The following is a 26,989-nucleotide window of genomic DNA, read 5'->3' as shown; positions in this document are numbered from 1 at the left end:
TCCCAGAACCTTGTGGGAAGTTAGGGAAGTGTTGCTGGGCTCCTTGATGCGATATTTCCAGGTAAGGTGCTGGAAGATTATAGGGTGGCTAATGTGCCATTATTTACAAATGCCTTAAGGAAAGGTCAGGGAGCTTTGAGCCTGATGTCAGTGTGGGGTAAGTTGGAGGGAATCCTGAGGGTGAAGATTTACTGATTAGGGGTAGTCAATTTGGCTTTTGTGTGGGAAGTAGTGTCTCTAACTTAAGTTAAAGGTTTTTGTTTTGAAGTGCCAAAGAAGATAGATGAAGGCAGTATGATGGACGTTGGAGTTGAAAAATGTGGTGCTGGAAAAACACCGCAGGCCAGGCAGCATCCTCGGATGCCCAGCTGTTTTTCCAGCACCACATTTTTCAACTCTGGTACTCCAGCATCTGCAGTCCTCACTTTCTCCTAGTATGATGGATGTTGTCTGTTTGGACTTCAGCAAGTAGACTAGTTAGCAAGGTTCAATCACCAGGAATCCAGCAAAAGTCCGCCATTTGGTATAAAATTGGCTTGAAGGTGGGAGCCAGAGAGTGGCGAATGGAGGGTTTGTTCCCCTTAGAAGTGCTGAGGGGGCTTCGATATTAGCCCTATATTGTCTGTGTCAGATGTACTTGATGGGGATTGGTGTGAGAGGTATTTTATCTTTAGTTGACATGAGCATGGGAACTTCCTCGATTTTAAACCATTGTCTTTGTCCCAGGAGTGTTCGATGGGCATGGAACAGAGAAGATTTGGTTATTTAGTAGGTTATTCAATTGTTTTATTTTGGTTGAGTTTATTTGTATTTTGATCTCTGTGGTCACTGCCCAAAAGAGGTTGGTGGGGACATAAGCCAAAAAATAGCTCTACCATTTCCGCTTTTCATAAACTTTGAAGTGAGATAGGGGCAAGGAAATGTTTTTAAATAGGAATGAATCTGTAATCCATCTCGTGAATTACGATGACTTGAGAGTAGCAAAGGAGCATTGATGATACAAAATACGAAGCCTCCACTGACGGCGCGACCCGCACCAACCACCCTTGTCCCTGCGGCGGAGTTTGTCCCCCTGACGGAGCGACCCGCACCAGCCACCCTGTCCCTGTGGCGGAGTTTGTCTCCCTGACGGAGCGACCCGCACCGGCCACCCTGTCCCTGTGGCGGAGTTTGTCTCCCTGACGGAGCGACCCGCACCGGCCACCCTGTCCCTGTGGCGGAGTTTGTCTCCCTGACGGAGCGACCCGCACCGGCCACCCTGTCCGTCTGGTGGAGCTCGTCCCTCTGACGGAGCAGACCGCACTCGAATCTAACGGCTGCTGATTCCAGAACTCATGGACCGGAATCTGGGACCGGGGGTAAATTATCCAGAGGTAGGTTGGAGTTGGGTAACGGAGAGTAATCGTTTCGCTAAACTCTACTCGAGATCATCGCGCTCTGCCCCTGTTTTTTATTTCCCTACAGTCGAGCCGGGAACCTGCGGCGGCGCCGCTGTTTGCAGCGGGGGACGGTTCTGCGGTGGGACCACTTCCGTTACCGTGGAGAGAGGAGGCGGCCTCCAACAATGGCCTGGAGATCACCAGGTGAGAGATACTGGGAAAAAACAATGACTGTAGATGCTGGAAAAGCACAGCAGTTCAGGCAGCATCTGAGAGGGGATCCTGGAGCTCACCCGGTGAGAGAGATACTGGGGGAGGGGGACCCTGGAGATCACCAGGTGAGAGATGCTGGGGGAGGGAGGTATCCTGGGGATCACCAAGTGAGAGATAGTGGGGGAGGGGGATCCTGGAGGTCACCAGGTGAGAGATACTGAGGGAGGGGGATCCTGGAGAGACTGGGGTGAGGGAGTGCAGGATCTTGGAGATTACCAGGTGACAGACTGAGGAGGGGGTAAGGTAAGAGGAGGGTTGCAGCTCACCAGGTGACAGACCTGGGGATTGGAGGGTGCACAATAACAGAAATTGCAGGGAAACCCCAGCAGATCTGGCAGCATCCAGGGAGAGAACTTAAAGTTAACATCTCAGGTCCAGTGAGAAGTCCGGGAACTATAAATCGGTGAGTCTGATGTCACCAGTCGTTAAGTTGGTGGAGGGGATTCTGAGGGGCATGATTTACATGTATTTGGAAAGCCAAGGACTAATTCGGGATTGTCAACATGGCTTTGTGCATGAGAAGTTGTGTCTCACCAACCTGATTTGAGTTTTTTGAAGTTTGATGAAAGCAGGCCGCTGGACATTGTCTGTGTGGACTTCAGCAAGACATTTCACAAAGTTCCATATGGTAAAGTGGTTAGCAAGGTAAGCATGGAACACAGGAAGAGTTAGCCAATAGGATTCAATATTGGCTTGTAGGTAGGAGACAGAGGGGGTACGTGGAGGATTGTATTTGGTACTGGAGGGTCCTGTAACCAACGGTGTGCCTCAAGGATCAGTGCTAGGTCAACTGCTTTTCATCATTTATATAAATGATTTGGATGTGATTATAGGAGGAATGGTTGCTAAGTTTGCAGCGGACACTAAAATTGGTGGTGTAGTGGGCAGTAAAGAAGGTTATCTCAATGGGACATTGATCAGATGGACCGATGGAGTGAGAAGTGGCAGACAGAGTTTAACTTAGATAAATGTTAGATGTTACGTTTTGGTAAGGCAAATCAGGAGTGTTGCCAAACAAAGAGATCTTAGGGTGCAGGTCAATAGTTCCTTGAAAGTGGAGTCACAGGTAGACAGAATAGTGAAGAAGACACTTGGTAAGCTTGCTTTTATTAGTCAGTGCATTGAGTTTGGAGTTGAAATGTCATGTTGCATCTGTACAGGACATTGGTTAGGCCACATTTGGAATACAGCATTCAATTCTGGTCTCCCTGTTATAGGGAAGATGATGTGGAACTTGAAAGCGTGCAGAAAAAATTTACAAGGATGTTGCCAGGGTTGGAGTGTTTGAGTTATAAGGAGAGTTAGAAGCTCTTTTCTCTGGAGCTTTGGAGTCTGCGGGTTGACCTTAGAGGTTTATAAAATCATGAAGGGGCATAGACGCAATTACAACAATTAAACATTGTTTAAAGGGCTATGCCGATCTATGTTCTAAATCAATCCACTCCCATTTGTTCTAATCCCTTCCTATTCATATACCCATCCAGATGCCTTTTAAATGTAATTGTGCCTGCCTCCACCACTTCCTCTGTCAGCTCATTCCATATATGCAGTACCCTCTGTGTGAAATAGTTGCCCCTTAGGTCCCTTTACACAAAGATGTTGCCAGGATGGAAAGGTTTGAGTGAAAGGGAGAACCTGAATAGACTGGGTTTTTTTTTTACCTGGAGTGTTGAAGGCTGAGTCATGATCTTATAGAGATTTATATAATCATGAGGGACATGGATAGGGTGAACAGCTAAGGTCTTTCTCGTAGGGTAGGGGAGTCTAAAACTAGAGGTCATAGTTTAAGGTGAGAGAGGCTTTTTGATGTTACACTTATCAAATGTGACATAGAAGTACCCAGTTAGCTATGGTGAATTCACAGTTTAGGTGTGGTTTCAGCAGCATCCAGTCAATTTTTATATGCTGGTGAAAAGGACTCCCTTTAGAGTATTTGGTAACATATTAACATAGAATCTTGGTCATAGGGCAAAATAGAGTTGTGTTGTAGTGATGTATTTTGAACTTGAGTCATGGGAAAGGAAAGGGAAAACAACAGGGAGTACGGAGTCAAGTAGAAAGGTAAGCAGCAGGTTAGCATGTGTGCAGGGTTTAAGTTCAAGGCAGACTAGGAATGAAGCAAAAAGGAAGGATAACTTAGCACATACTACTAGAGATGATGGAAATCATGAGGGTAAGAAAATTAGCATTATGATGCTTTATCTGAAGGCTTGTAGTATTCATAACAAAGTAGATGAATTAACAGCACAAATCATCGTGAATGATTATGATGGGGTAGGCATCACAGAGATGTGGTTGCAGGGGGTTCAGGACTGGCAGTTAAACATCCAAGCATTTACAACTTGTCAAAAAGACAGGGAGGTGGGCAGAAGGGGGCGGGGTTGCCTTGTTAGCTAAGAATGAAATTAAATCTATGGCACTGAATGACATAGGGTCAGATGATGTGGAGTCTTTGTGGGTGGAGTTGAACCACAAAGGCATAAAAACCATAATGGGAGTTATGTACAGACCTCCCAGCAGTAGTTAGGACCAGGGGCGCAAGATGTACCAGGAAATAAATAGGGCATATCAAAAAGGCACGGTCACGGTAATCATGGGGGACTTCAATATGCAAATGGTTGAATAACATTGCCGGTGGATCCAAAGAAAGGGAATTCATGGAATGCTGACAGGATGGCTTTTTGGAACAGCTTGTAATGGAGCCCACAAGGGAGCAGGTTATTCTGGACTTAGTGCTATGTAATGAGCCAGACTTTATAAAAGATCTTAAAGTAAAGGAACACTTCAGAGGCAGCGATTATAATATGGTAGAGTTCACTCTGCAGTTTGAAAGAGAGAAGGCAAAATCGGATGTAATGGTGTTTCAGTTAAATAAAGATAATTACAGGGGCATGAGAGAGGAACTGACAAAAATCGACTGGAAGCAGAGCCTAGCGGGGAAGACAGTAGAGCAACAATGGCAGGAGTTTCTGGGTGTAATTGAGGACACAGTACAGAGGTTCATCCCAAAGAAAAGAAAGATTATCTGGGGGAGTGTGGTGGGGTGTGTATTAGACATCCTTGGCTGACAAAGGAAGTCAGGAAATGTGTTACAGAAAAAGAGAGAGCCTATGAAGTGGCCAAGAGCACTAGGAAATGAGAAGATTGGGAAGACTACAAAAACAAACAGAGGATAATAAAGAGAGAAATAAGGAAGGAGAGAATCAAAATGAAGATAAGCTAGCCAATAATATTAGAAATGACAATGAAAGTTTCTTTTGATACATAAGAAACAAACGAGAGGCAGAAGTAGAAATTGGGCGGCTCCAAATTGATGCAGGAAGGCTAGTGATGAGAGATAAGGAAATAGTTGAAGAACTTAAATACTTTGTGTCAGTCTTCACAATAGAAGACGTGAGTAATATCCCAACAATTAAGGAGAGTCAAGGTGTAGAGTTGATTATGGTAGCCATTACAAAAGAGAAAGCGGTAGAAAAGCTAAAAAGTCTAAAAATTGATAAATCTCCTGGCCCTGTTGGGCTACATCCTAGAGTTCTGAGGGAAGTCGCTGATGAAATAGCAGAGGCATTGGTTGTAATCTTTCAAAAATCACTGGAGTCAGGTAAAGTCCCAAGTGATTGGAAAATCGCTGTTGTAACCCCTTGTTCAAGAAAGGATCAAGAGAAAAGATGGAAAATTGTAGACTGATTAGCCTAACCTCAGTTGTTGGTAAAATTCTACAATCCATTGTTAAGGATGAGATTTCTAAATTCTTGGAAGTGCAGGGTCAGATTAGAACAAGTCAGCAAGGATTTATTAAGGGGAGGTCGTGCCTGACAAACCTATGAGAGTTCTTTGAAGAGGTTACAAGTAGGATAGACCAGGGAAACCCAGTGGATGTTATCTACCTAGACTTCCAAAAGGCCTTTGATAAGGTGCCTCATGGGAGGCTGCTGAGTACAGTGAGGGCCCATGGTGTTCGAGGTGAGCTACTGGCATGGATTAAGGATTGGCTGTCTGACAGAAGGCAGAGAGTTGGGATAAAAGGTGCTTTTTCAGAATGGCAGCTAGTGACAAGCAGTGTCCCACAGGGTTCAGTGTTGGGGCCGCAGCTGTTCACTTTATATATTAATGATCTGGATGAAGGGACTGGGGGCATTCGAGTAAAGTTCGCCGATGATATGAAGTTAGGCAGACAGGTAGGTAGTTCTGAGGAGGTGGGGAGGCTGCAGAAAGATTTAGATAGTTTAGGAAAGTGGTCCAAGAAATGGCTGATGAAATTCAACGTGAGCAAATGTGAGGTCTTGCACTTTGGAAAAGAAAATACAAGCATGGACTATTTTCTAAACAGTGACAAATTTTATAAAGCCAAAGTACAAAGGAATCTGGGCGTGCTCGTCCAGGATTCTCTAAAGGTTGACTTGCAGGTTGAGCCCTTGGTTAAGAAAGCAAATGAAATGTTGTCATTTATGTCAAGATTGCTTGCATGGTAGGCCTAACATATGATGAACGGCTGAAAATCCTGCGATTGTATTTGTAAAGAGTTTAGAAAATTGAGGGGCGATCTTATAGAAACTTACAAGATAATGCATGGCTTAGAAAGGGTGGACACTGGGAATTCGTTTCCATTAGGTAGGGATACTAGGACCTGTGGGCACAGTCTTAGAACTAGAGGGAGTCAATTTAGAACGGAAATAAGACATTTCTTCAGCCAGAGAGTGGTGGGCCTGTGGAATTCATTGCCACTGAGCTCAGTGGAGGCCAGGACATTAAATGTCTTCAAGGCAGAGACTGATAAATTCTTGATCTTGCAAAGAATTAAGAGTTGCGGGTGAGTGGCGTTGAAATGCCCATCAACCATGATTGAAGGTCGGAGTGGACTCGATGGGCCAAATTATCTTACTTCCACTCCTGTGTCTTATGGTCTTATCAGCTAGAGAATGAAGAGACTTGGTCTGGTGAAATGTTCTTGTTAATGCTGGTGGTAGTATCTTCATTTACAATTGCACATGTAGCTAGCTTGTTGAAGCCACTTACGCTGTCCAGTATTTCACAAGTGTTGGAACAATGTTTGTTATTCCACTCAGCAGTTATTTCAGCTGGCGCTGCTTTCAATCGCAACTGTACCAATTCACTCCATCCACAAACAGGAATTTGTCTTGACACCCATTATCAAGTATAGCTCTTCCTGTCTGCATGAACTTTTCCATCATGGAACATTGAAGCTCCTAATATACGTGCTTTGCTGCTTTTCTAAAACCAGCGCGGCTGGTACCAAAGATATGGCCAAAGTGAATAATGAAGACTCACATCAAGTTTTCAGGGAGCTAGGCAGTTGATTAAAAAGCAAGGCCTCAATGCTTGTAATCTCTGGCTTACTCCCAGTGCCACATGCTAGCAAGTTTAGAAACAGGAAAATAGGACAGATGAATGCGTGGCTCAAGAGTTGATGCAAGAAGGAGGGTTTTAGATTTGTGGATCACTGCGACTATTTTTGAGGAAGGTGGGACTTGTACAAAGGGCATGGTCTACACCTGAACTACACTGGGACCAATATCCTTGCAGGTAGATTTGCTCGTACTGTTGACAAAAGTTTGGCAGGAGGCGGCGACACAATATTGATGAAACAGAGACGTATCATGCTGCAGCAAAGGAAGCAAGTCACAATGAGTTTAGCGATATTGAGTGTCAAGTGAGTGAGGCAAGGCTGGATGCTCTTTAATGCCACGAGTCTAATAGGTAAGCCTGATGAGTTAATGGCATGGATTAAGACATGTAGGTATGATATTGTAGTCATCACAGAAGCATGGCTGAGAGAAGGTCTGGACTGGTATCTCAATATTGTGGGGTGTAGGATCTTTAGGCAAGATAGAAGAGGGTGTAAAACGTGTGGTGGTATAGCACTATTAAATAAGGAGTTGATTACTGTAATAAGGAGACATGATAGCTTGGAAAGGTCCTCAAACAAGGTCTTGTGGGTAGAACTTGGTAATGTTAAGGGGGCAGCTACTTTACTGGGAGTGTATTATAGGCCCTCAAAGAGTCTACAGGAAATAGAGGAATACCTCATGGGTATCCAACTTGGCTATCATCCTATTGGAAGGATGTTGTGAAACTTGAAGGGGTTCAGAAAAGATTTACAGGAATGTTGCCAGGGTTGGAGGGTTTGAGCTCTTGGGAAAGCCTGAATAGGCTGGGGCTGTTTTCCCTGGAATGTCAGAGGCTGAGGGGTGACCTTATAGAGGTTTATAAAATCATATGGGGCATGGATAGGATAAATAGGCAAGGATTTTTCCCTGGGATGGGAAAGTTTAGAGCGAGAGGGCATAGGTTGTAGGGAGAGAGGGAAGATTTAAAAGGGACGAAAGGGCCAACTTCTTCACACACACGGTATGTGTTCAGAATGAGCTGCCAGAAGAAGTGGTGGAGGCTGGTACAATTGCATCATTTACAAGGTATCTGGATGGGGGTATGAATAAGAAGGATATGGGCCAAGTGCTGGCAAATGGGACTAGATAAATTTAGAATATCTGGTCAGCATGGACAAGTTGGACAAAAGGTCTGTTTCTGTGCTGTATATCTCTTTGAATTTGTGAAATGTAGGTAGTTCACAGAGGTGTGTAAGAGTAAACATCAGGTAATTATACAAGAGCATTTCAACTTTCCTAAAATAAATTGGGGTAGTCATGGTGTTAAGTGTTTAGAGGGGACACATTTCTTGAAATGTATCGAGGGGAGATTTTAATATCAATATATGGAATGCCCAACAGGGTACGGCACAGTGCTCGATCGGGTTCTGGCGAAAGAAGCCAGGCAAGTGTTCGATGTTGCAGTAGGGAAACATTGTAGTAATAGTGATCACAACACAGATGGTTTAAATTTGGCCTGGATGAGAAAAAAGATGCCATGCAAACTGGCTTTGGATTGGGGAAGGCAGATTTTATTAAAATAAAGTGGAATCCGGCCACAGTAGACTGGGAACAGCTCCTTGTGGGTAGGTCTACAGCAGAGCAGTCAGGTGTCATTTGAAAAAGAGCTGGGAAGAGTACAGGTCCAATATGTGCACATTAGATGGAAATCTAGGAGCAATAAGTTCAGATAACCCTGGATGTCATGGACAATTCAGGACTGGATAAGGAAGAAGAGAAGGACTTTTAGCAAGTCCAAAAGGAGCAATTCAGCTGTGGCACTAGAGGAATACGACAAGTGCGGAATCCGACAAGTGCAGAATACAGAACTTAAAGCAATTTGAAGACCAAAAAGGGGTCTTGAAAAAGGATTTGCAAACAGGATTAGGGAGAATCCAAAGATATTTTATAAATATTTTAAAGGGAAAGAGTAGGACCCACTAAGGACCAAGGGGCCACCTATGTGTGAAGCGGCAGAATATTGGAAGTGTGTTGAATGAATACTTCTCTTCGGTCTTCACTCAGGAAAGGGAGGAAATAGGTATGGAATTCAGGAAAAGAGACTGAAAGGATCATGCACAGTTTGACACAGGAAATGGGGAGATCTTGGAAGATCTGTTGGGCTTAAACACAGACAAATCCCCTGACCTGGGTGAATTGCTTCCCGGGCTGCTGTGGGAGGCGAAATAGGAAATTGCAGAGGCTCTGACACAAACTTTCAATTCCTCTCTAAATACCGGCAGGAAGTGCTGGAGAACAGCAAGTGTGGTTCCACCTTTTAAGGAGAGTGCTAGAGATGAATGAGGAAATTAGAGGCCGGTGAGTCTCATGTCTTGGTTGGGAAACTATTGAAGAAAATTCTGAAGGAGTTGGAAAGGCATGGGTTAATTAAGTGTAGTCAGCATGGTTTTGTCAGAGGGAGGTCGCGCCTAACAAATTTGTTGGCAAGTTTTGAAAATGTGATCGTGTGTGGATGAGGAAAGTTCAGTTGATGTCGTTTATATGGATTTTTGCAAAGCTTTTGACAAAGACCCACATGGGAGACTGATTGAGAAGGTTAAAGTGCATGGCCCTAAGGTAAACTTAGCAAGATGTATCAGAAACTGGCTTAGTAATAGGATACAAGGGGTAGTGGTAGAAGGCTGTTTGAGTGACTCGAGATCGGTGTACCACAAAGATCATAACTGGGACCCTTATTGTTTGTTATATACCTAAATGATATAGATGAAAATGTGGGGGTAACGTTTAGCAAATTTGCAAATGACACCAAGATTGGTAGATTGGTTAATAGCAAAGAAGATGGTTATAGGTTACAGGAAATTGCAGATGGGTTAGTCAGATGGGCAGAGCAGTGGCAGATGGTATTTAACCCTGATAAGTGTGAGGTGATGCATTTTCGAAGAAGAAACAAAATGAGGGAGTATTTAATGAATGACAGGACACTGGGTAGTTAGAGGAATGGAGGGATCTTGGCGTAATTATTCACAGATCCCTGCACTGCCTGGTAGCGGTGGCTGGAAACAATACAGCCTTTTTTTAAAAAAAAAATTTGGATGACCGCTTCAAAGTAACATTCAAGGGTATGGGCCATGTGTAGGAAATTGGGATTAGTATTAGTTATGTCCGTGCAGACTTGATGGGCCAAAGGGCCTTTTCTGCACTGTCAGAATGTATGAGCTGACTGGACACACAATTAAGATTGAATCTTCCTGCTGTGTATGTCACCATTCCACATTATGCAGTGAATTGGGCAACATTCTACTGATGTATCTGGACATGGTTTCCAATTTTTGATTTGTTTCTTATCTCGGGGGACTTGATGCCTGTGAAGTTTATACCACCATACTTCAATTTCTGCCTTCACACATTAACAAATGAATAATTGAATGCAATTATATATAGAAAATAAGAGATTGGCTTACTTTTCTACCTTTGTTTCGATCAGTTCTTTTCGGTACTGGAGATCGAATGGTAGAAATGGAGGATTCAGAGGATGACAATCTTGCTACATCTGGGTAAGTGAGCTTCTGTAGTAGGGTGACTGCCAACATTCACAGTCAAAACTGTAAGCCACACAGTTGGAGTATTTCATAAAGAGTGGTCACTGACGAATTAATCTAACTGTGTGTATGTTGCATGCCGTACCTTCAGATCACGCAAAGAGTGCACACACCATGAAGGAAGACTATTTCAGTCCAAATCAGGCAGAAAACAACAAAGTCTCAAAGTTTGCTGGACATTCTGAGGAAATCATTTCAGCTGAGAGTCCTTGTGATCCAGGACTCGTAGATGAAGGCTGGGGCTGATGAAGCAGAACTTCCCTTCTCTGGTGATACCTGTAGACTAGCTCTCCTCAGCCTTGACACTTTGTTCTGTTTGTCCCACTGTCGCAGCACATGGAGAGGGACCCTTGCTGGAGCTGAGATGCTGTATTCAGAGGCCAAGACTGCTGCACTTGACCCACTCCAATGTGCTGCCCAACGTCCTCACCACCTCCTCATCCAGGTTCCAATTATGCACTCGCAGTCCCATCTACATCCTCCCACCTCCATATGGGCCTCTGGCCCAGGCAGTGAGCTGGTGGCAGAGACCTACTCTGCAGACACAACCAAAGCAAAGAAGCTCTGCGTTGTGAGCTTCAGCTTCCATTTCCATCTTGCCCTCAGCCTCATCTCCAAACTTCTCATCCTCAACCAGCGGAAAATGGAGTTAGATTAAGTGGCATCAGCAGCACATCCTGTGACCTCATTGGAACTATCTGTGCATACATGCAGATGCATGCTAGCATGGTGACATCAAAGCTTTGATGCGGCCTGTCACAATCTGCATATACACAAAACAAATCCAAAGAACTGCGGATGCTAGAAATCAGAAATTGCTGGAAACCTCCCCGCAGCAGAAGGGTCACTGGACCCAAGATATTAACTCTGCTGCCAGATCTGCTGAGTTGTTCTGATTTTGTTTCTGAACATACACATTTCAGTTATGGGTTATCACTCCGTATCTAACTATGTGATTCAAATAATGGCAGATTGTTGGACAAGATTTTGAGAACTGGCATTCTCTAAGTCCATGAGAATTGTGATCCATTTCAAAGTATTATATAGTAATTCATATTTTCATACATGCATAAATAATTTACTCTGATCATTCTCCTCAGTAACTTTAGTATTGTTCACAGTGAGTAAGATTTCGTATTAGGTGCCTCAATGTTGTATCTTTTAAATACTGGTAAACAATAATACGACAAAGAAACTCAAACTTTAAATTCATCAATGCAGACAAACAAGAGTTTCATTTAATTCTTCAATAACCTCTTAACAGGTAGGAAACAGCAAAAATATTTTTTCAATGGCAAGTTTACAAAATCTCATTGTAACACGTTATCGCTTGATGTTCTCCTTTGACCTTACAAGCATAAAAATAATCATATTTTAAAAATGTTTTCTAGTAGAATGTCTTTTGGAACTTAACATGAATAATACATTCAGACTTTCCTTCATATGAACCGATCATGTTAAAAATGTGAAAAAGGGCGCAGTGATGCGTGTTATTCCAATATGGAAGATACTAAGTAGTGGTCATTAGGTGAGAATCAGTGTCCTTCTGCTTTCAAACAACTTTCTTCATCTCAGGTTTTAAAATGATCACCATCTCATTTTAAATACCTTATCAGCTTGTGTGTGTAATATTGATAATAGAAAATTGATGTTTGTTATGATATTCAGGACAACCTGCAAAAATTTGAATGAGCAAATTTTAATCATACTTCATTGCAATTATCTGAATGACTTATTGAAAACCTGTAGAAGAGAAATGAACAGGACCATCCTGGACTTCACTTTCATTTTCAGCAAACCTCCAGTTGAATACAGTTATCAGAGGCGATGACCAATAACATGGTTTTGTTTGTTTTATACCTTGCTATTCCTTTGTGACACATCCACATATTTTCTGAGGATTATTGTCTATTGTCTGATCACATTGTTTTCTGAGTAGATTGTTTGTTTAAACAAGGAATTATTTCAACAGTTTCTTAATTTATTGAAGTTCGTTCTTAAATAGATACCAATATGTGACAATTTTGGTGAAAATTAGAGTAATCACAAATAGAATATTGCTTTGATGTACACTATGTTATATCTCATATATGTATATCAAATGTTAAAACAATCTCTAAACCTAACCACTAAAACCTCTGTTGGAAAATATTTGTATCTTAGCAGAAAGATTAATTAAAATGGTACTTTTTAAAGGGAATCCAAGAACAGAGACTCCTCGGGGTATATGTAAACAAGGCTTTTACGGTAGAAGGGCATGTTGGGAAGGCTGTTAAAAAAGGAATTTTGAATCCTGTTTGTGCAGAGTACAGAAACAAAGGAGAGAGATGAGAGATTGTAGCTAAGCAATGGAGTTTGTAGCAGGAGTTGAAGATAATGACTTAAGATACAGAATGTTTAGTTGGAGACAATTTCTGATCATTTATTATTGCATTCTGAATAAGGCAGCTAGTAATTCAGCAACAGGGGAGTCATCCTGACAGGTGATAGTGAGGCAAAACTGGGTGTCGTCAACATACGTGTGTAACTAAAAGTTTCAAATAATGCTGGCAGTGGGTGCTATATAATGAGAATCAGAAAGGAGCCTTTATAAATCAACAGCCTCAAGGATCTCAACTTTCATACTGCGATCAGGCACTGCCAGAGAAATGTCTTTCACATTTACAGATGCAACTTTTAATCATAGAGTCCCTACGTTGTGGGAAGGGGCCACATGTCTTTCTCAAAATAAAGATGATTGAATCGCTCCCCATTTCTTGAAATTGGGAAAACATCACAACTAATAATTTGTGGGCAGCATGGTGGCTCAGTGGTTAGCACTGCTGCCTCACAGCACCAGGGTTCCAGGTTTGATTCCAGCCTCGGGTGACTGTCTGTGTGGAGTTTGCATGTTCTCCCTGTGTCTGCGTGGTTTTCCTCCAGGTTCTCCGGTTTCCTCCCACAGTCCAAAGATGTGCAGGTCAGGTGAATTGGCCATGCTAAATTGCCCATAGTGTTAGGTGCATTAGTCAGAGGGAAATGGGTCTGGGTAGGTTACTCTTGGAGGGTCGGTGTGGACTTGTTGGGCCCAAGGGCCTGTTTCCATACTATACAGAATCTAATATAATTAATGTCATGAATGATTTATTAAAAAAGTTAATATCTATTTTCATCTGTTTTCCGATCCAGTTCATCTGCTATTGATGCTGAGTTTGATACAGTCATTGGACACATAGAAGATATTATTATGGGTAAGTGAAAACAGTATTAGAAAATTAATTTAAACTTTAATATTTACTTCTCTTTCGCATTTTGTAGATGCTGGCAGATCCACAGCTGTTTATTTGTCCTCCTGAACATTAAGAGATTTATCACTTTGTGCTTTACCTCTTTAAAGCCACATTTTCTTTTTTGCCATTACATCATATTCCACATGGTTATTTATGTTTATAGCTCACCAACTTTATTCACTTTACTTCCTATGTTCACATGCCATATATACTCAGGGTTAAAAGTTGAATTTTGAGACCAATTCTTTCCCTAAGCACAAAATTAATAGTTCAACTTTCATGTGGCTAGTGTTTTAGAGGGAAATGCTTTTAACACAAATGTACCTGGCTGCTACAGCTAACATAGCTCTCAAAAGAACACATAAAAAGGAAAGTCAGACAGGTGAAGAGAGTACTTGAGAGTAGCATGGCCGTCAGTGTGAAAGGGAATCAAAAACTCTTCTGCCGACATGGAAACTATTAGCGAGTAGCAACAGTTTGTGTGAGTCTTATTGATAAAGAGGATGATGTATGCTTAAAGTCGCAGGGCAAAGCTAGAACACTTTACTACTACCTAATGTTGCTATTTACTGAGGAAGAAGAGACTGATGAATCACTGATAGAAACAGACATGGTGGAGGTCATGGATAGGGTGAGAATTGAGAGGCAAAAGTAATGGAAGAGCTGGCTATCTTAGAGTGGCCACATTGCCTACTCTCATTGCTTGTATCTCAGTTTGCCAATGAAAGTACTTGCCATAATGATACAATCTTCTGTAGACACAAGGGGAGGTGCTGGAGCACATTGTCCAATAGGCAGCCCATTAAGGGATTCTATCGGTACTGCCATTGAGATTCCAAATACAGAAAGAACAAGGAGAAGTAAAAGCAAAAGGCACTGGAAAAACTCAGGTCTGGTAGCATCTGAGGTGGGAGAGTCAGAACAGGAGGGTAAAGGGGTGGCGGAGGAGTAGGGTAGGAGAGAAGGGAGCAAAGGGAAGAAGGGGAGACAAGGTAGAGAGGATGGTGGAGGTAGGAAAGGAGGGGGAAGTGGGGTTGAGCAGTGGAGGAATGGTGAAAAGGTGAGGTGCAAGTGAAGGAGTGGTAGAGGGGTAGGGAGGTGGGAAGGGGAAGAGAGGGGGAGTAAGATGAGGGCAAGGAGGGTACAGAGGGCAAAGAGAAGGCGAGATGTCAAGGAAAGGGATGAAGTACAGGTGAGAGTCAGTAATAGGTGGGGGGGGAATGTAAGGAGAATGTGCATGAGGGAGGGAGCATACACAGTGAGGAAGAACAGGAATGAGAGAAGAGAGGTAGAGCATGCAAGGGAGGGAGAGAAAACATGAGGCTGGGAGAATGAAAGAAGGAGGCTATAGGATGTGAGGGAGGGAGAGAGTATGAGAGATGAGAAAAGGGGTTGTGCAAGACTAAGGGAGGGAGATCATGGGCAAGGTTGAGAGGGAGGGGTGGGAGGAAAGGAGAACATGTGTAAGAGAGGGAGTGTGTGAGGCAGAGGGAGAGAGGGAGAATCTGTGATTGAAGGAAAGGTTGGGATGTCAAGAGGAAGGTCAGAGGTGTGAATAAAGGGAAGAGAGCATGGTGTGGGCATTAGATGGTGAGAAGGAAGGAATGGGTACATGTGGGAAGGAGAGAGACAGCCATTGTGGGAGTGTGTGTGCAGCCATATGGGATATGCTAGCCTGGGAGTGAGATGAGCTTTGAATGACTGGGAGAGAGCTAGTGAAAGGGAGGGAGGAAAAGATTCCGCACACAGCAGTGGGAGAAGAATCATGCATGCAACAGTAAGTGAGGCGCTAACCCTTCCAAAAAACTATTGGTAAAGCTGGCTGAAGGGGAAGGGAAACTTGTCTGAAATGTAACCAGCTTCCTAGCATCACTTTCCTATGAATTCAGCTGAAGCCAGCTTAGAGTGTGCGTGAACCATCAGTGAGGCATGGTCAGTGTTTGTTAAGCCCAGCTTCTTAACTCTGCCACAATTACCTCCCCTTTCCGTGGGGATCAGATCTTTGGACCTGGTTTTTCTCTTTCTTGCTTGGTGTTTTAACCAAAAAGATTTTTTGAAATGGTTCCATTAATTAGCTGCACAGGTTGACATGTTTTGCCGGCAGTTTATTGAGTACTCACCTAAATTATCAAATTATTGCTTTGGAATTGTTGTGCCAAGGTTTGTTTTTCTGAAATTTGCTCAAATGAGAAAAAGAATTGAAATGTACACGTAGGTCTGACAACGTTGTTAGAGGCTTAGAGCAAAGCAAGTGAGAAATCCTTATTCATTGAAGGGTGTAAAGGCAGTCCAAACAATACAGATTGTTATTTTTTAAATCTTATGTTGAATTAAACAATCAGAAAAAAATTTAAAAAGGCTTGGAGAGTCTCCAGTTATTTAAGGGGAACAGGCATAATTTTACAAAAGCCAGATTGTGCTTGACTAATCTTTTTTTCTCTCGAAAGTAACAGAGAGGATGTTAAAGGGAATGCAATGAATGGTGTTTAGATGGATTTTTTTGCAAGTATTTGGCAAAGAAACTGGTAAATAAGGTTGACTTATGAAATACAGTATTGGATTTAAAGTCAGCTTGAATAAGACAAAGAATTGGCTTAATACAGAAAACAGCGAGTCATACCAAAAGGTTACTTTTCAGACTGGAGGATTGTCAACACTGGTGCTCCTCAAGTGTCAGTTCCTAGGACCACAGCTGTTTTGATGTATATAAATTTCTTGGATGTTCGAATACAGCATAAAATTTCAACATTTGCCATTAGTACCAAAATTGGATGGGTGGCAAACAGTTACTGCGAACAGAAGTAGAGAGGTTCTGCTGAACCTTTATCAAAGTCTGGTTAGGCCACAGTTACTGTATTGTGTCCTGACTTGGTCACTAAAGTTTAGAAAAGTTTTGAGGATGCAGAGATGATTTACCAAAATAATTCTAGGAATGACGGCTTTTAGTGAGAAGGTAAAATTGGGGAAGCTGGAGTTGTTTTCCTTGGAGCAAAAGAGATGGAGAGGAGATTTTTTTAATACAGTAGATAAGGATAAACTGTCTCCATTAGCTAATGGCTCAAGGCCTAGGAAACACTGATGTAAGTATTTGGGTAGTGGGGGATATGAAAAAGTACTTATTTACACACAAGCGACAAGGATCTGAAATTCCTGCTGCAAGGGCAGGCTGAAATAGAGATGTTCAATGGTTTCAAAAAGAAATTGAATAGGCATGTGCAAGTCATACATTTGCAGGGCTTTGAGGATTGAGCAGGGCAATAGAAAGATGACCTGGACTTAATTCTGGAATGGCCTCCTGCTGTTCCGTAAATGACTGACTGACTCCATGGCTGCAAAATACATTATACCTGTATTTGTATCACTATATCTTTGTTTAGCATCAATGTAATGCAATTAGCCATCTAATACCATTAGCAATCAGAGCTTACACTTAATGCTGCAGAATGTGATCTTTCAATCCCTTTATTTTAGATGAAGAATTTCAACAGCTACAGAGAAACTTTATGGATAAATACTACTTAGAATTTGAGAACACTGAAGAAAACAAACTTATTTACACCTCAATTTTCCAAGAATATGTGAGTTTCTGCCTTTCAATGTCTTTTTGTACCTCTCTGACAATCTAAAAAGTTTCAAAATATGTGTACCAGCAGATTATATCTAGTTTCCTGAAATGTTCAAATAAACATGAAACGTTCTGTACTAATGGTAGTATAATTTTTATGTGAAAGCCATTATAAAACAGAGAAACTGGAAGTTTTAAAAGATTTTTATCTCGCTCCATGGGAGGAAAGAACTCTGAAATATTACCTTAGAACGGGAGGAGACTCAAGTATCGGTAATGGTACGTGACATGAGGCTCTCGTTCTCTGAAGGATTCTGGATTCCAGAACCAAGGAGCCATTTCATGTTCATATATTGTCCTGTGAACAAAGGCTGTTCACCGGATCTGATTTCAAAAGATATGAAGTTCCACTCAATTTGTGTTAAAGAATTGTTTGTTTTTATTGTTTTGGGGGTTATGTTGAAGCATTGCTGTGTGAACATGTCTTGAACTGCTCAGTTTGTTTTTCTTGCAAGGAGGTGCAGGCTCAGCATTCTGAGGACCAATTTTTTTTCTTAAATATTTAGGCATGCTACCATCACATCACTTTAATGTTTTTCTTCCTTTAGCAAGTTGCAATTAACGGTACCCTTTTCCTACAGATTGACTTGTTAGAGAAGTACATTGAGCAGCAGTTGATAGAGAGGAGACCAGCCTTCAATATGACTACATTCATTACATCACTACAGTAAGTTAAACAACTGGGGGAAATAGTCATCCAGGGGAATGCTGGTTCTTATAAACTATGCTACATTTTCTAGTTCAGTTAACTTAATTCACTCAAATTCCAACTCCGATCTCTCGATATAACTTGGCAAGTTAATTGGGTGAAAACAGAACAGTACACAAAGAATCTCTCCTTCAAGCCCTGGAATGTGCTGAATTCATTGGCCTCAGAATGAGTGAGTGAATTATATCTGGCCAAGTGGATTAGAGAAGTGAAACTGAATGTTTCCATGTTCAGTCATAGCCATTGTTTTCCACTCAAAGTAATTGGGCACTGGCCACCAAATATCAGAGTTCTAAAGTTCATTAAAGGAAGAATTTCTGAAGTGTATACAAGATGGTTTGTTTCAGAGAAAAATGTTGAGGAACCAACTAGAGAACATTTTATCCAAAACTGAGATTATGCAATGAGAAAGGATTAACTAACAGTCTTGTTGTTTCGGGTCCATTGGGGAAGAGTGATCATAAAATGATAAAACTGTTCATTCAGATAGAGTGCAGGAGACGTTAAATCCAAAACTCTGGGATAAATCCAAAACTGAATCTAAATAAAGAGAACTACAAGGGTATGAGGCTCAAGTTGTAAATAATAGATTTGGGAATCGTACGAAAAGGGATGGCAGTGGCTAATATTTATGGAATATGTGCAACAATTACAGCAATTCATCATTCCCATCTGGAACAAAAATAAGCAAGAAAGCTGTCTTGACCATGGCATGCAAAACAAATTAAGGGTAGTTTTAGATCCAAACAGTAGACGTTATATTGCCAGAAAAGGCAGCCTAAATTTCGGGAGCAGTTTAGAATTCATCAAAAAAGGAAGGTTTGTCTGAGGCCATGGATGGTGAGGAGGGAGGAGATAAATGAGCAAGCATTGGACCTTTGGGATGGCACGGTTGTTCAATAGTTAGCACTGCTGCCTCACAGCACCAGGGACCCGGATTCAATTCCAGACTCGCGCGACTATCCGTATGGAGCTTGCACATTCTCCCCGTGTCTGAATGGATTTCCTTCGGCTGCTCCAGTTTCCTCCCACGGAACAAAGATGTGCAGGTTAGGTGGATTGGCCGTGTTAAATTGCCCATAGTATTGAGCGAAGTGTAGGTTAGGTGGATTAGCCCGGGAAATGCAGGGTTACAGGGATACGATAGGTGGGTGAGTCCAGGTGGGATGCTGTTTGAAGGGTTGGTGTGAATTTGTTGGAACCAATGGTCTGTTTCCATACTGTAGGGATTCTATGAAAAAAGGTTACATGAGAAGGTTTTGATATCTGCCACAGTATTGAAAAAGTACTTGCAGTTTCAGGTGCTTTACCCTGTCAGAATGCATTTTTTTGGGATGCGGTGAACCTTGCTAAGTAGGTGAAGTACTGCAGTCTGTAAATTCAGTAACATTTCTGGCAAATGATATTAATTCAGCTCATCTGAAAAATAATGTGACATTTAAATTGTCATCACAAGATGGAGCTATAAACTGCTTTGGTGAATTGATCAGAATTTCATTAATGCTTTGTTGAAAGCATATGATTTTAATTGTGACTTTTGTTGTGTTATGTAAGGTGCTAAGTTTTGGTCATTTGGTCATCAGAAGATATTCAAAACAGAAATTCTGTCCTGTCGACACAATATATATTATTTATGATATCAACCGAGGGTAAACTCAGGAGCTGAGCTGCTACGTACTATTTTGCAAAGTGATTCAGTGCTTTGTTTTTAATGAGGAAATGTCGTCTGATGAATTGCCCCCAATTCTAAATGTTGATTAAAGGAGAGTCTGATTTCCAACGTTTAGAATCTGCTGGTGAGGCTATCCAGATTTTGTGCAGAAGCCATTGCTTTTCTTGCTGCAGAAAACAAACTCACTGCAGCATTGTGCTTGTAGCTAGCTCGCTGATTCAAATGTCGAGACCCAAACCTCAAAGTGATTCTGACTTTCCTGCTGTCTTAGTCTGATTTATGTGAATGCCCCAACAAAATTGTCGATGCTTGGATTGCTCTTTTAAATCTCCCCCACTATGTATTTTCCAGTAAATATGAATCTTTCAGAAATTCAATTTGTACCTAAAATTGACTTCTGGACAGTACAATAAATACATAAAAGGAGGAGTCATGGCACCCGCATAGACCCCAGCTATGCCTGCCTCTTTGTTGACTACATGGAAGAGTTCATCATCTGTAGTTACACTGGCACCACTCCCCACCTTTTCCTTCACTACATTGACGACTGCATCGACGCCACCTCGTGCTCCCTCGAGGAGGTTGAACAGTTCATCAACTTCACCAACACATTTCACCTCGACCTTAAATTCACCTGGACCATCTCAGACACCACCCTCCCCTTCCTGGACCTCTCCATCTCCATTAATGATGACCGATTTGACACTGACATTTTTTACAAACCCACCGACTCCCAAAGCTACCTGGATTGCACCTCTTCCCACTATACCTCCTGTAAAAATGCTATCCCGTATTCCCACTTTCTCCGCCTCTACCGCATCTGCTCTCTGAAGGACCATTTCCACCACAGAACACACCAGATGGCCTCCTACTGTAAAAATTGCAATTTCCCCTCCCACGTGGTTGATGATGCCCTCCAGCGCATCTCATCCACATGCTGCACCCCTGCCCTCGAACCCAATCCCTCCAACCGCAACAAGGACAGAACCCCCGATCCTCACCTTCCACCCCACCAACATTGCATCATCCTCTGCCATTTCCGACACCTACAAATGGACCCCACCACTTTCCATAAAGATCATTCCCTCCGCGACTCCCTCATTAGGTCCACCCTCCTCTCCCCGCACCTTTCCCTGCCACCACAGGAATTGCAAAACCTGTGCCCACACCTCCCCCCTCCCTCACCTCCGTCCAAGTCCCCAAAGGAGTCTTCAACAATCATTCAAAGTTTCACCTGCACTTCCACAAATATCATTTACTGTATCTGTTGCTCCCGATGCAGTCTCCTCTACACTGGAGATACAGGATGCCTACTCGCAGAGAATTTCAGAGAACATCTCCGGGACACCCACACCAATCAACCCCACCGCCTCGTGGCTGAACACTTCAATTCTCCCTCCCACTTCGTCAAGGACATACAGGTCCTGGACCTCCTCCATCTCCACACAGTAACCACCCGACACCTGGAGGAAGAACGCCTCATCTTCTGCCTCAGGACCCTCCAATCCAATGGCATCAATGTGGATTTCACCAGCTTCCTCATTTTCCAACCCCCCCACCTTATCCCAGTTCCAACCTTCCACTTGGCACTGCCCTCGTGACCTGTCCATCTTCCTTCCCACCTATCCGCTCCACCCTGCCCTCTGACCTATCACCATTAACCCCACCTCCATCCACCTATCACACTCTTAGCTACCTTCCAGCCCCACCCCTCTCTCATTTACCTTTCCACCCACTAGGCTCTCAGCCTCATTCCTGATGAAGGGCTTTTACCCGAAATGTCGCTTCTCATGCTCCTTGGATGCTGCCTGGCCTGCTGTGCTTTTCCAGCAACACACTCTTGACTAATTTCCAGCATCTGCAGTCCTCACTTTCGCCTCATAAATATTTAATGTTTATTGGCTTGAGAAGCAGTAACCATTGTGCTCTTTTGCTTGGTTGCAGGCAGCATAAAGATGAGATATCTGGAGATATATTTGATATGTTACTGACTTTCACAGATTTCCTGGCCTTTAAAGAAATGTTTCTTGACTACAGGATGGTATGTATACTATACCTTGCTGTACTTTTCATATAGATTTAGACCATCATTAAACATTGACCTGCAGTGTACAGGAGGATTTAAGGTGGTCTGTCCTGGGCTGCAATTCAATTGATCTTGGTGACCATGGCTAAAGAGAAAACTGACCTCATAAAGAGTCCAGATTCAGCTTACTTTCTAATCATGGTAATGTGGATATTGTCCTTTTGTAGATATGAAAGCTAGGGTCTCCGGTCACTCTGTCGACACCTGCATCATCAGAAAAGTCAATGCAGCAGGCATCAACCTGATTCTAGGTGTACCTTATTTGTTCACTAAACATTTTTCCTTGGATAGTTTGGCCAATTATGAAGATTTTTCTCAGAGATATTTGTGCCCTCAAGACACAACAGAGAGTTTCTACTTTTGTTATTCCTTGAAATTCTCCTTGTAATCTTTATATTTAATGTAGTCCTTTGTTGCATCGGTTTGTGTGCACCTTTATGTGGAATGATATTGGAAAACTGCATTTATGGTTTTGTGAAAGAGAAATTGTGATTAACCAATTTACTGTTGTACTTTGAGTAGGTAATGTGCTATGGATAAAGATGAGCAATGAATGTTCTTAACATAGACTTCCAAAAGACATTTGCTAAGTTGCCACATCAAAGGTTATTATGCAAAATAAAAATGCATATTGGCACGGATAGAAGACTAGCTGACCAGAAACAAACAATAGGCATATATAGATCTTTTTTGAGGTTGACAGGGATTTGTGCTGGGGTCTCAACTGTTTACAATTTATGAAAAAAGTGACTTGGATGAAGGAGTTAGTTGCCAAATTTACAGGTAGCGCAAAGATGGTCAGAAGGTGAACAATGAAGCAGTCATAAGGAGGCAACATAAAGATGTAGGTAGATAAGTGAACAGGCAGAGATCTTACAAATATAGTGTGGGAAAGTGTCAGATCGTCCATTTTGGCAGGAAGAATAAAGGATATTACCTAAGTGGTGAAAGACGGAAGAGTGCTGAGATGTAGAAGGATCTGGGAGTTCTAATACATAAATTGCAAAAGGCTAGCATACAGATATAGCAAATAATAGAAAAGTTAGGGAAGCCAGTAGAATGTTGTAATTTATTCCGAGCAGAAGTTAATACAAAATTGGGATGTTGTGTTTCAGTCATACAGAGAACTGGTGAGATTACATCTGGAATACTGGGTATTCTTTACTTAAGAAAGGATTTAAATGCATTGGGGTCAGCTCAGCGAAGGTTCACCAGATTAGTGCCTGGATTGACATAAGAGAAATGGTTGGGCAGTTTTGGCTTGTGTCTGCTGGAGTTCACAAGAGTACGAGGCAAGTTGACTGAAATATACAAGATCCTGAGGGGTGGATGTGGAAAGGATATTTTCTCTTGAGGGCAAATCTAGAACACAGAATTATTTTTTAGAAACAGATGAGTGAATGTTCTGTCTCCGAGGCTCATGAGTTTTTAGAACTCCTTGAAAATATGGTTGATGCAGAGTTTGTGAATAATTTTAAGGCAGGGTTGGCTGGATTATTTTTAAGCAAGGGGGTAAAAGAATACCAGCAGTGGGCAGGACTTTGAGGATACAGTGAGTTCAGCCATGATAGCACATGTGGAGAAACCAAAGAACTTTCTCTCACTCTCTGTTTGTATGATATCACCTTTGCTAAAGTATTTGCTAAGCCTACAGGATGTAGGAAATGCCTCCATTCTAGAATAAAGATCATTGAGTGCCAACTGTGCCTTAGTTAATAGTGCTCTCACGCCCGAGTCAAACACTGAACTCAAGTGCACAGAAGTCAATCTTGACGTTCCAATGCAGTACTACAGGTTTGTTGCAATGGGGGAGCTGCCATTTTTTTGGTGAGACATTAAACTGAAACTGTACCTGTTCTCTAAGATGAGCATAAACGCTCGCATGTTACAATACTGAAGATGAGCTGGAGCATTTTCCCTGGTTCTGAAGCTAATATTCGCTTCTCAATTTTGGATCACAAAAAAAATCATTATCACAATGTTGTTGGTTGGGTTTAGCTGTGTACAAATTAGCCAGCTTGTTTCTTAGATTGTAACAGTGGTTATATTTCAAACCAGTAGTGCTTTGCAATGATAAAGTGAAAGACACTGTATGAATGCAAGTCTTTTTGTTTTGCTTTGGAGTTGTGAGGTATCCATAACTTGCTTCTGTCCCTATGCCTCTAGCTACCCATATGCTTCCAATAATTTCCTTGAAAACATGAATAAGGAAATACGGCCTTCCCTTTGAACTTTCCTTCTAAACAAATCATCCCTTCTCAACAAATCATCTAATTTGATGAGTATCAGCGAGGATGCTGGGAAAACACTGCTCTTATTTTTATGCTGACATGCAATCTTATATACTTGCCTGAGAGGGCAGATAGGGGGTTCTGTTTATTTTGAAAGACAGCATCTCCTGGAGTTTACCGTGAAGTGTCAGCATAAATAATGTGCTCAGGTCTTCAGAATGGGACTTAAACCCAACACCTTCTGAGCTGTGAGCAGTAGTATGACATATGTGACAAGGCTGGTTTGATTTCTCCAACTATAATCCTCTTACCCAGGTTTGCTTCCTCTCATTACTATCATCTTTGTCATCTTCCAGCTCATGTGGTTTACTGTGTCCTGGTAACTTAAGTTTAAAATGACGAGACCCTGCACTTTTTTATCTATGAATCTTTTTTACCTGAAACATCGATACTCACCAACTATGCTTGTACTTTGTGGTATTCTTTGTTCAAATTCCCACACCCTTAGCTCCTACCTATCTTTCAGGTGGAATCCACTGAATTCTGTTGTTGAACTGCATGCTTTCTCTTCCACTAAGACTGAGTCTCCCAGAAATTAAGTATCTAATTTATACATATTCCATCTGCACTGTTGTATGTCTATGTAGACTGGGAGAGCAGCATGAAGATTAATAAAATGTAGGGTTGCATTTATATTTGGCACCTTTTATAGCCTCAAATCATCCCAGAGAATATTAGAACGAGTGGCATTCTTATGAAGTGTAATTACTATTGCAGGAAGTAAGTCAGCCAATTTGTGCATAGCAAACTTTCACTAACAACATGATAATGATAGTTTGTTTTAGAGATGTTGATGGGGGGATAAGTGTTGGCCAGGGAAAATTCACCCATTCTCCTTTGCAATAGAGGCAAAGGATCTTTTGTATCTGCCCAAGGCAGTGGATGAATATGATAGCTTTTAACAGTACATGAAGGATAGTTGTTGATCTTACTGGCTGTAGTGGTTTTTCAATTGAGATTAACATTATTTTCGATGTAAAGTGCTTCTCAATAATGTAGTTCTGGAAAATAGAACTGATGATTGGTCATACCTATTAGAGAAACTTTTTTTCCATGTGATGATTAGCTGAGAAGGGAAAGAAATATATCTATATTTTAAAGAGGAAGGGGAATTGGGCTAATTAATTTCTTATTTTGTTGAACATTTTTCTGTTAGGATTTCTGCATTATAAAAGTCACAGTCAAATGTAAACCTGATGTTTAAATTTACTTCCATTTTCATTTGTCACCAATTTGAATACACACAATGATTTTTAAATATTTGTCTAATGACTTAAAAATAGGTTAAACTTCCTTCATGTAAACTATATTTACTTTTCAGGAAAAGGAAGGGCGTGGCCTTGACTTTAGTGGAGATCTCGTCGTGACTTCATTATCAAAATCATCTCCAATGCCTCAGTCTTCACCTACCATGCAACCTTTCTAATAGTTTTATTACACATGCTTGCAGTTCTGCATTACTCCTGTATGCTTGCATATACCAAGCACAATGATAAAGACATTTTGATATGTTACAGTATTCTCTAAGAAGCATTATATAAGTACATCATAAAACCACAATAAAAGGAATCGGTTCTAATATTTTAAAGTTTTTTTTAGATACTAAGCAATTTTATCTTTAACAGCATTTCCAAATGTAGGATAGAGTCCTCCTAACCCTATTTTCAGGTATGCAAGCTATAATGAGCATTCACCTTTCAAAGATTCTAGGAATACCTGAAAGTAAGGTTTTTATGTGGACGGCTTTAAGACCCATCTAGCATATATGCTTTTCCAGAACTCTTGACAGTTTATTATTAGAGGCACGGTTCACATGTCATTTTGACCTACAGGCTTGTATATAGTTTCCAAAATCAGAAACACTAATAGCTTTTGGTTTTTGCCCCCATTGATACAGTTCAGGCAATTTGAAATTAGAGTAATTCTCAAAGTGGAAAATGGGATGTTTTTATTTAATAATACAAAAACCTATGTCTGTGACTGTTGCTTTTCATTATATTCAGTACATACGGAACTGACATTGGTAACTTCAGTACTTTAACCCTTCAAACATTAAAACATGTTCTTGAGTTAGGCCATTCCCATATGCTGGTAATTGGGTCAGAGACACTACTTCAGCCTCTATTAATACATGGGAACCTGTAAATATAGGTGAGATTGAATCAGGATTTTATATCTCCTCTGTGTTGGTGACTTCAGTTTGTGCTTTGGTTTGTTGCTGTTATCATAGGACGAATGTATTTCCTGAACAAAAGGTGAGCATTCCACAGGATAATGCATTGGTTGTAATGCGGTTAGGTAATGTCTGTGATAATGTTGTACCTGCCACCAACACGATCTTAACTAGAGTATCCTGTAACTTATTTGACCTGGTTGTAAAAACAAATTTTGTAATATACATTTAAATAACCTGAGTTCTTTTATTACTTAAACCCTATTCATTCCATTGGCCGATTGGCCAAAACTAGAGATTTTGAATTTACATTCATAAACTGGACTAAATAGTCAACAGCTATAGTACTGTCACATTGAACAGTTAAGTGTAAGAACAAGGATCTTATTGAAAGAATGCAGAGTATTATGGCTTTCCTAATGTGTACAAAAGTAAATTTATCAATTTAGCTCTTGTTTCACTGTGGGTTATGAAGTCATGCTTACTTTATTTTTCATATTTGTACATATTTTTATTCCTATGTATTTTAAATAAAAGATTGCTGAAATGCACTTTTGTAAGACAA

The 26,989-nt window shown here is 41.4% G+C and overlaps 1 protein-coding gene across 3 annotated transcripts; it reads left to right on the top strand.

The window, feature by feature from the left end:
* The first annotated feature begins 1,217 nt into the window (after window positions 1-1,217).
* Window positions 1,218-26,989, top strand: arl2bp (ADP-ribosylation factor-like 2 binding protein). 3 transcript variants are annotated; one of them, XM_072547496.1, is made up of 8 exons: window positions 1,218-1,373; window positions 1,465-1,583; window positions 10,485-10,554; window positions 13,768-13,829; window positions 17,340-17,446; window positions 18,075-18,160; window positions 21,819-21,915; window positions 25,573-26,989. In XM_072547496.1, the coding sequence occupies exons 2-8, from the start codon at window positions 1,565-1,567 to the stop codon at window positions 25,675-25,677; spliced, it is 546 nt and encodes a 181-aa protein (XP_072403597.1). In that variant the 5' UTR covers window positions 1,218-1,373; window positions 1,465-1,564; the 3' UTR covers window positions 25,678-26,989. The 3 variants fall into 3 exon arrangements, with proteins under 3 accessions (XP_072403597.1, XP_072403598.1, XP_072403600.1); XM_072547497.1 differs by lacking the exon at window positions 1,218-1,373 and having other exon boundaries at window positions 1,406-1,583; XM_072547499.1 differs by lacking the exons at window positions 1,218-1,373; window positions 1,465-1,583 and adding an exon at window positions 1,611-1,717.

Source organism: Chiloscyllium punctatum, chromosome 26 (assembly GCF_047496795.1).
Source record: "Chiloscyllium punctatum isolate Juve2018m chromosome 26, sChiPun1.3, whole genome shotgun sequence".
Classification (NCBI taxonomy): Eukaryota; Metazoa; Chordata; class Chondrichthyes; order Orectolobiformes; family Hemiscylliidae; genus Chiloscyllium; species Chiloscyllium punctatum.
Note: the sequence above shows the minus strand (reverse complement) of the source record. Positions and strands in the feature narration are given on the sequence as shown.

What these genes read in the sequence shown, in the direction of transcription:
- arl2bp (XM_072547496.1), top strand. An exon ending in GACAATCTTGCTACATCTGG is followed by an intron (nt 10,555 to 13,767) that starts GTAAGTGAGCTT and finishes TTTCCGATCCAG; the next exon opens with TTCATCTGCTATTGATGCTG. An exon ending in CCTCAATTTTCCAAGAATAT is followed by an intron (nt 17,447 to 18,074) that starts GTGAGTTTCTGC and finishes CTTTTCCTACAG; the next exon opens with ATTGACTTGTTAGAGAAGTA.